This window comes from Gouania willdenowi, chromosome 8 (genome assembly GCF_900634775.1).
Source record: "Gouania willdenowi chromosome 8, fGouWil2.1, whole genome shotgun sequence".
NCBI lineage: Eukaryota > Metazoa > Chordata > Actinopteri > Blenniiformes > Gobiesocidae > Gouania > Gouania willdenowi.
This window is the reverse complement of record NC_041051.1, coordinates 12,771,719-12,781,768: the sequence shown is the minus strand read 5'-3', so window position 1 is coordinate 12,781,768 and position 10,050 is coordinate 12,771,719. Positions and strand designations below refer to the sequence as shown.

The following is a 10,050-nucleotide window of genomic DNA, read 5'->3' as shown; positions in this document are numbered from 1 at the left end:
AATAAACAACACTCAAGACGCTTTAGATTTGATAGAAATTTGAATAAAAAAACTAAATCAAGACAGACACACACGCACAATGCTGAGTCGTTGTTAGTCTTTTATTGAGGGTTGTACCCAAGTTATACAGCTTTGTACGCTGGCTGTGGGAGCCAGAGGGTTACAAACAGTAATCATTATACAAGTACAGCCAACAGAAGACTCACTACCTACTCTACACCTTAGTACAGATACTCTTAAGAGCAGTAAAATCCAAGAAAAAATAAAATAAAAAATAAAATACAGAACAAACCAAGCAACAAAAGGAAGGAAGAATAAAGATTAAATGAAACCAAACAGACAGCATCAGAGGAGACATTCATTATTAGAGCACACTGGAGTTGGTTTATTTCTTAACCTTGAAAATATCAGGCGACTTTGTTTTTTTTTTTTTTTTTCTTTACGTCAATTTTTTTCTTTTTTACACTCGTACAAATAAAGATTGTCCTTTAAAAAGTGCAGATTCCACTTAAGTTTAAGATAAAATCCTTTGATGACCCGAGGAAGACATTTGAAAACTAAAAAACAAAGGTACTTCCTGGTTTGTTTGTAAGAGGAAGACTTCCCGTTATTGATTATAGACACTGTACGCTTATATTCTCATTTGTAATATATATACACATATGTATATATATGTATATATTTATATTCAACAGTTATATATAGATATATAGTTTCAACAGTCTTCCAAAGCAATGTGCATATCAGGGTTTACAAGTAATCCAACTACACACTGGATTGATAGAATCTCTATAAAAACATTGTAGTTGTGGAAAATTTGCAGTTTTTTTTTTGTTGGTTTTTTTTGTTTTTTTGCAGCATCGCCAGGACGAGACGAGCCACCAAGTTAAAGACACGGACTTTGCAAATGTGAACCCGTCCTGCTCTCCTGCTACAACTGGCCCGACGGTTGCTAGGTAATAAAGATTTATTTTTCAGTAGAACAAGAAGTAACGATACAACGATGGCACAAGCTTGAGGAATATTACTGGGAATCCCGTCTTTGCTGGGTTTGGATTAAAAGAGCTGAGATTTTCTTTTTTATCAAATGGTACTTTTCTTTATAATCAACGTAAAAACCAGAAGAAGAATTTCAAAAAAGAAAAAAGAAACAAAAACAAAAAACAACCCAAGGAGCACATGGAAGCCTAGGGTTCATAACTCCACTGCATAGTCTCTCTGAGCAACACCCGCCCACATCTTTGTGCTGGTTAGACTAAAGCTTTTCAGGGTTTGTTGGTGTGTATTCTCACTAAACGTAAATTAAAGGAAAAAAAAAAAAAGACAGCAGATTCTCACAGTTTTTGTGTACTTTTTTTTTTTTTCTTTCTCATTTTATTAATTTTTTTTGTTTAAAGGTTTTCTTTTTGTAATTATTTCTGTAATAAAAATAGCCTTAGCGCCTTTGATCGACTGCAAAGAGCTGTCGAGTGTGTGTTATGGTAATATAGCATTTACTCACAGGATAGTTAAGTCAAGTGAAACACAGTCACATTTTTTCTTCTTCTTTAAATATTAAAAAGTAGTAGCGTATCACCAGCCAGCTTCCTCCCTCCCTCCCTCCCTCCTCTTCCTCCCTCTGGCCTGTTGGAAGCTGCTTGGCAGCCCTGGGGATTGTACGTTGCTCGTGGTGGTTTTGCACTTTTACTTAAAAAGTTTATTTCCTCACATCATCCTTTATCAAATGACTTTCTTTTTTTTTTTTGTACTTCAAGCATTTACCATTGTCCAGCTTTTTAAATACACAAATGCACACATACATACACACACACACACAAAAAAAAAAGAGCATCAATCCCTTTCCTTCCCTCCAGCCCTCCCTCCATGATTTGGCATGAAAATGTGATACATACGCACCGTTTCTGCACAACACTGGGTTTAGTATAAATTTTTCTTTTTTTTTTTTTTGCATCTTCCCACCAAACAAACAAACACACGAGCAGATCATTCGCGCAGAAACGGAACGGGAATATACCAGCGACCACACACAGTAACACGGATTTTTATTTTTATTTTTTAAGTTGGAGGTGATTGCTTGTCCCTTCTAACAGCTGAGGAAGCAAAACTGGCTCACGAGGCGGGTGCGTCGCAAAATTACACACAGACACGACTCAACTCGGAACTTAAGTACGAAGTTAAATGTAGCGATAACAGAGAACTTCCTGTCGGCTTCATTAATGCACCCCCGACAAACGCGTCACTTCAGTCGAGCTCATCAACCATACTATCGCCATGACAACAGCAAGCTTGGAGAACCATGGGCTGTGGTTGCTGTTTTTTTTTTTTCTTTTAAATTAATCTTCAGTTGGCTCGAAGCATCGCTGCCGTTCATACTTTCATTAAAAAAAAAAAACCGTTTCAGATACATTCAGGTGAGGCACACCTGGAGAGAACCGTGGTCTCCGTCGTCTCTTAACACACACACACTCTTTCACTTCAGTTTGAAAACAGATAGACACACACACACACACATCCCACAGAGCAGCGAATCCACCGGCCGCCTCCGCTTTGCTCTCAAACTTTTTCCATCTCCGACCCACCAAGTGCAAAATCCAAGGCTTCTCCGTTCAGTTTTGTCAATTAAAGTCAAACGCAAACAAACACTAAACACAAAATTAGATGCGTCACTTGAAAACATTTGTACGATGAGACTAAAACACACACACAAATAAGATATACATATCGAGAGTTTAAGAAGCAAAGATCTGGAATTAAGTAAACTAAAAAAAATGTTTTTTTTGTATGATTGAATTATTTGGTAAAGAGCAGTTATTAAATACTGGCACACACCACTGTCAAGTCTGGCTAATACTCAAGGTTCTGTCACACACTACAAATGCACTGAAGTTGTTAAATATTTCACGGCTAAACTAAAAAAAAAAAAAAAAAGCGCAGCTTAAGCTTTTTATACTTCTGAAATCAAACCCCATGGCAGAGAGGGAAACGTGAACGCGAGCACAGAACACAAAGAATTTAAGGTCCATGGCTTTGCTAATGCTGACGTCTCATTCACACGCTCTGAAGCTTTTTGTTTATCTCCCCTCCCCCCCACCACGCACACACACGGGGAGAGAAAGAATACATGTGCACCATCGTAACATAACAGAAAACAAACCAAAAACAATCACTGGTAGATCAGTAAATATTATTCACGCTTGTATTGTGCCGATCAACACGACAGGTGCATTTACATTCGCGCGCAAACCCACTCGCCCTCTAGCGGTAGACCTTACATGACAGTAAACACACACACACACACACACACCATTTATCACATCAGGAACTTCAGATGAGTACCCTGCCCTCCCCCGACAAAAGGAAAACAAACAGTACAACAATACAATCATATTCTAGTTGTAAACAGGTAGAAGCCACTTGACTTGTTGTTGCATCTTCGGACACAATTGGGATCAAGGCAATGAAATGTGGACGACTTTTGCACTGTTAAAATCTCAACTTCACCCAAAATAAGATTTAAGCTTTTATTCTTTTTCCTATTTTTCCAAAAAAAAAAAAAAAAAAAAAAAAAAAACACCATTTGTGGCAATGAGAGCGATTTATAAAAAAAAAGAAAAAAAAAGTGAGTAATATTTGTTGTACTTCGTGAAACATTTAAAACACGGAAGAAGGGGGGATGGGGGGTGGAGGGTGGGGCAATGCCTCTCAGTAGGCCATGGGAACACGAGAGGCTACAGTATGCATAGGTTCGCCTTTCTCTTGGTTTATATACGTCTGATACAACAGAACAGATTTCACTGACAGTCTCGCACTCGCACCACACACACTCCCCACTTGTGATTTTCGTTTTTTTTTTTCAGTGGAGTGGAGGAGTCGAGGAAGAGGAGGAGCGAGTGACGGAGGGAGGGAAAGAAAGAAAGTGATTTCTAGACCCAGACACAACACCCCTCCCCCCCCCCCCCCACTGGATTTCCTCCCCGTCCCTCAGTAAAACAGCATTTTGAAAGCAGTGTGACGAGCTTCTCCAGCTTAAAGCAGTTATTTGGCAGAGAAATAAAATTACAGACCTACATGTAGGTTTCAGTGCTAGAAATGGGTTTTTCCTTTCCTACAAGGAGTAGTAGTAGTAGTTCTTTATTTATTCCACTACAAGGGGGGTGTGGGGGGGGGTAACTGGCTTGATTTCCTGAGAACCATTGCTGGTTAATTAGCAGACAAAGAGGAATAGTTCAAATAACCAACGCCATGGCCAAAAACACTGATCCGAATTCCCAGAGTTACAAAGCATCGTCTTCATCCTCAGTACGTTATTTTTTTTTTTTTAAGCTTTTTTTTTCGTGTTTTAAAATTTTTATAATCAAGTATTTTATAAGTTTTTTTGTTTTTTTTTTTAAATAGTTTATTCATTTTTTTTTTTCAATCTTCTCTTTAAAATGAAGAATGAACACACCTTCTGCCTCCTAAGTCTTGTAAACAAGAGGTTGCAGTGTGGCACCTCCAAAACATTGAAAGCCTATTCTGAAAGTGCTGTTCCCCACTCTGCCCACCAGGGGGCAGAACGAGGGGCTTGCTAGATTGGCCCCGCCTCCTACATTAGGTTGGGCGGGGCTTGCTAGTCCCAGCTGCGGCTACAGTCCTTTGCACTGCAGAGCTCAACGTTCTTTAGTTTAAAAACAAAAATTGGTGCAATACTTTTTCATGTCACTTTTTCTATCACCAGATAATCATCCTAAGTCAGCTTTTTATTCTTTATCTGTTGATCTTGAACTCCACGACAACGCATTAAGGTAGGCGTGCCAAGGCAGAGAGGAGCGCACACTTACTCTGTCGCAACTCACACACACACACACACACACACACACATTACTTACACACACACGTGCATGCACATACGCACACACGCAAGTAAGGACCTCAATGAGTAAACAGCTACACTGGAAAAACTGGCTGCTCCCTCTATATTGCAGATTATATATACTGAGAAAAAAACCCCATTCAGTGCAAAGTTAAAAAGCTCTCATACTTTAACATTATCAGCAAAAAAAGAAAAGAAAAATGAAATTGTAAAAAAAAAAAAAAAAAAAATGGAATAAAAAAAAAACATGACGAATGAAACAAGAAGAATATATAATAATAATGAGCTTGATTGAAGCTTTTTTCGGTCTGAAAGAGCACTACCTGGAAGCAAATATCAATTCGTTCACATTATAGAATTGGCCTGCGTGATTCAAGTATTCCGACTGATATGTTTTTGGGCTAAAACAAAGTGGACATATATGTGCAGAGAGAGAAACGTAACTTGTTTTCCACAGTTTGCTGAATATTTGTATGAGTCCAACTAGTGCCATTGCATTTTCTAACTTTCATTGACTTCTGTAGATCATTGATAGCTCTCTACTGACCCTTCCCACAGCATATTTGATTGGCGGGCGCGTCACATGGAGTCCCCGCCCCCTGTCAGGTGATCCACCGGGAGGAAGGAGCTGATTGGAGAGGGGCTGCTGATCCTCCCTGCGTCGGTGCCACCCGGGTTCCCCCACAGGCTACTGGAATAGTTGGGCCCGCCCCAGAGGGAAGAGCTGTGGAGATCGCTGCTGTTCCACTGGTTGGGTTCAGGAGCGCGGCTGGGAAAGGGGTGAGACTGATCCATTCTGCTCTGAGAAGAGCCGATGGTCTGCCAGCTGGAGGAGGGAGTGGCCAAAGACTGCCCTTGTGCAAAGAAACGGTTGATTTCCTCCTCGCTGGCAAACTCAGCCAGAATAGTAGTGTTCCCCAAAACACACCTGTGGAGACACAGCACCAACACCTATCAGCAAACGACTCCCGTCCACAACAACGCTCTGTCCTAGAGATGGGCAACATATATTCTGTTTTGCTGATAAAGAAAATTAAAAGTCGCTGCTTTCACTATTTCGCAGAAAAAAATTAAAAGCACAGATAGATGATCAATGAGTGTGTCCTAACCCAGACCTTCACCTAAACAAGCCACACTACAGAACTCACTCACATGTGCTGTCCCTTAGAGGAGAGAAACGTGATACATAATGTGCAGCTGTTTGTAAATAAATGTTTCAGTCCCATTGTGTATTTTTTTTTTTTTACTTTTGTGTAATTTTGAATGTCTTTCTGAGTCATTGTGTGTATCTTTTGGCATGCATGTTCTTGGATTTTTGTGCATTTTGTTGTCCTATTAAGTATTAAATGTTCTTTAGTGCATTTCTCTGTTTATTTGTGTTTTTGTAGTCATTTTGTCTATTTTGTGCCGTCATTTTGTCTATTATTTGCCGTCATTTTGTCTATTATTTGCTGTCATTTTGTCTATTATTTGCTGTCATTTTGTCTATTATTTGCTGTCATTTTGTGCATTTACTTTTGGGGTTGCTAGTTGCTTATGTTTTTGATACTTAGAGCACCGTGATGTTATTTTAGCCTGTGTGGCATTTTGCATCAGCAAATCTAACCTTTTATATATTTCTATATCGCCATATTGAGAAAAAATATCAAAATATAAATTTTGCTCCATATCGTGCAGTCCTACTCTATCCAACAGGTTTATTTAAATCTCAGACGTGTGTATGATGCTCTTACATGTGGAGGCTCTTCTGGGCTTTGGCGGCCTCGTCCTTCGAGCTGTAGCAGACCACAGCGTTACCATGTGGCAGGTTGAGGTGGAATGTGATCAGAGGACCATGCTGCATGCACAGGGTCCTCAGGGTGGAGCCGTCAATCTATAAACATCAAGACACACAAAAAACTAAGTTTAAAAAAAAAAAAAAAAAAAGTCTCATTTGACACAAAAAAACCCAAAAAACACTACAAACACGCACAGATATTTGACTTTAGCTTGTACAAGTACCTGAGGTGTAAGATTTTTCAGAACAAGCCATTGGCTTCTCCCTGAGCTGCTGCCGTCACACCAACTGGAACCTAAACAAAACAAAAAAACAATCAGAAATAGTAGCATTTAGCTTACATATATTAAACTAGGATTAATCAACACAATATACAGTCTGAACCCATTTCGTAAGGAACTCATGTTTACTGATACTGTTTTTTTTTACACAGAACAAATATTTTCATGAATAAACACACTAAACAAGAGGTGTCTAATTTTACTTCAGGGGCCACATACAGACCAGTTTGACCTCAAGTGGACCATTAATTTTAATGTTGAAAATGCTCTTTTTCCTGCTAATGTGCCCTAGTTTTCACTTCCAGGTATAAAGTACTTATCGAGTGAAACTGACAATAGCCGAGCATTAAGTGACCTTGAACTTAATTCAATTTTCCATTGCCTTGATATTATGAACAATTGTTATTTAATTTAGTAAAATAATTTAAGTACATTTACAGGATTTTGAAAATGTATTTTTTCCCATCAATTTGAGATTTAAAAAAATGACTGCCATCATGTGATATAAGCATGGGAAGTTTATAAATGTGTATCCATGTGTATTTTGGAGGGATTGAGATATCGTTATTAGATTGATAAAATGATTATTTTGTAATTTACACAACACGTCTTTTCTGTCATTTTACTTTCTCCTGCTGGCCAAATTTGCTGGTGGAGTTTGACACGTATGCTAAACATTTGCCAATTAAAACGTCAAGTACGAAACACTGTCTTTTGATAGAGCTTGTACCGGTACCTTTAAAGACTATAGATATTTTTGAAATTATCTTAAGCCTTTAGACATCTGATAAATGTGTAAATCAATGAAAGGATTTTGTAGATCTGTACACCAGAAAAATTTAACTAACGCATTAAAATATATGCATTGGCAGATCCTCAAAATCTAAAGTATTGATTCCAGGTTTAAAAGAAAAGAAACAAAATGGGAAAGACCCTTCGCCAACACTCTGGTTAATCCATCACCGTACAACATTTTTCAACAAATTTCCAGTTTTCTGCATCAACTATAAAGAGGCGACGCCCCCTAGAGAGAAAACAATGTTGACAGAAACCTCTGAAGACGCCAGTAGCCCGTCCATCAGCAGGACTATAGCTAGCTGGAAAGCACACGGGGCTCCCTCCTCTCTCACCAGGTGTGTATCTGGACTCAGACGAGCCCCAGCCGCCCAGCCTCAGGGTGGAGCCGTCCCAGCCGGAGGAGGCGGAGCTGGCTTTCTGACTGGTGAGGCCAGGGGGGGGCCTGGAGGGGGCTGCCACAGACATCGCCTTGGGAGGGAGGGGGACTTTCCAAAGCTCATGAGCGAGGGAAGAGTTGGACACAGAACTGTTGCCAGGAGACCACTTTGAATCATTTGGTCTGGCTGTAAAGGAGGAAAACAATAACCTGTCAACATCAAAGCATCGAGTAGAGCTGGAGATTGAATGGATTCTGCTGAACACCAAAGACACATGTTACAGTTACTGCTACATGATGGGATCTACTGCTCAGACCTGAAGTGCTTTGTGCTGTACTGGTGAGGGAACCGCTGTGGCTGGAGGCACGAATGGATGACCAGGCACTGTTAGAAGGCATCGTGGTGTTCAGTGATGAGGATGGCCCTTTAAACAACAGCAGGAGTGAGTTAGTGCCCAAACACTGATGCTGTGTTAACCATTATTTAAAGTGGCATGGCTACAAAGTACAAATACATATGTTGATGGTTGAAAGGTAGAATAAAGCTTTAATGTAGTCATGGGGAAATCCGTCCATAATATGGATGCGAGTCGTGATGCGCCAAAATTCCAGCCACCAAAAATGGCCTAAAAGTGCATTTTCGATTTTCAGCTGAAACACAGATAATAAATAGAGCAGAGAAGCTGATTTTCATCAAAGACTTTAATAAACTTTGTTTTAATGAGAGAACATATTAAATTTAACTCTTATAGTAGTCCGTTATAGGCTTTTACATTATTATTTAATGTAAGAGTGGGGTTAAACATTCTATCTTTTAATTATATTTTATTTTGTGTATTTTTGGTATGTCAGTGCATTTGAAGTATCAATATTAATTTCTACAATTGGGACTAATAATTTGCATAATCTATTATTTCGGTGTTTCGGCTTTGGTTTTCTCATTTACGGCACCCCTAGATGTGAGTAACGTACCGTTGTTCCTGTCCCTGAGGTGGTCGGTGTCACGGACGGTGTTGATGGAGAGGGTGTTAATGACACTGCCGGGGGTCACAAAAGGGTCAGTCTCAGGGTCAATGTTGGGGTAACCTTTCCAAGGCTCTCCGGGTCGGAACTCTGCACACAAAGTGAAACATATTCCTTCATAAGCAACTAGACATACCTGCAAACAGCTGCAGTGTGTCAGAAGGTGTGTGTGTGTGTGTGTACCTGGGGGCCAGGTGACAGTATTTCCAATGGGTGGGGGGGAGTTGGCACGGGGTGGCCAGCCGTCTCCCACGGAGCCCATTGATTGGCCGGGAGGACTCAGGGGAGACGGGCCAGTGGTAGGGAAATCGTAAAAGGAGGAATCCTCCAGATGCAGCCCAGACGATATAGCACCTGTGACAGGGACAGTCATATGATCACACACACAAAAACAGACAAGCACAATACAATCTTCAGATTGACAGAACATTTTTTTAAGATGTGTATTACAAATGCCATTAATAACTTCTCTTGAGGAATAACCAATCATTTTAAAATATGACGCACCAGATTTGCTGTTCTGCTCCAGAGGGTCAGTAGCCCAAATTTTTTTCAGTCTGGACTGGGGTGGCTCCTTGTAGCTTGAAGCTCCACTACCGTTACCACCACCGATGCCCAAGTCCAGGGATACATTCAGGTTAGAGTTCAAGTCTTAAGGGAGATACGAGAGAAGAAAAGACAAATCAAAAATGCACTTTTATCTCAAAAATCTAACTTTGTGTTTATAGCAAACGTACTTAAAGGGAAGTTGCTGAAGGGTCCAAGAGCAGTAGTGTCCTTCTGCATCTCTGGTGTATTATGGGATAAGTAGTTATCCACGTATGGTTTTAGGGGCGGGGCCTGCTTTAGCAGGGAGGGGTCCAGGTGACGTGGCGGCTGCAAAGATGACCCGATAGGACGCGTCTAGGCAGGAGGAAACACAACAATGTTTAAAATGAAAAAA

At 40.1% G+C, this 10,050-nt stretch overlaps 1 protein-coding gene across 7 annotated transcripts in view; it reads right to left on the bottom strand.

Moving 5' to 3' along the window:
• Positions 1–397: 397 nt before the first annotated feature.
• The window catches only part of LOC114467831 (trinucleotide repeat-containing gene 6A protein-like), a 37,985-nt gene continuing 28,332 nt past the window's right edge, over positions 398–10,050 (bottom strand). For 4 of the 7 annotated variants that reach the window (XM_028454288.1, XM_028454292.1, XM_028454289.1 and 1 more), the window contains 9 exons: positions 9,845–10,010; positions 9,615–9,758; positions 9,291–9,461; positions 9,057–9,197; positions 8,402–8,509; positions 7,963–8,271; positions 6,854–6,924; positions 6,586–6,725; positions 398–5,780 (listed from right to left, as the gene is read on the bottom strand). In XM_028454288.1, coding sequence (XP_028310089.1) covers positions 5,432–5,780; positions 6,586–6,725; positions 6,854–6,924; positions 7,963–8,271; positions 8,402–8,509; positions 9,057–9,197; positions 9,291–9,461; positions 9,615–9,758; positions 9,845–10,010 — 1,599 coding nt within the window. In that variant the 3' untranslated portion in view covers positions 398–5,431. The remainder of the gene's footprint in view (positions 5,781–6,585; positions 6,726–6,853; positions 6,925–7,962; positions 8,272–8,401; positions 8,510–9,056; positions 9,198–9,290; positions 9,462–9,614; positions 9,759–9,844; positions 10,011–10,050) is intronic. The other 3 variants (XM_028454290.1, XM_028454294.1, XM_028454291.1) reach the window with 1 other exon arrangement.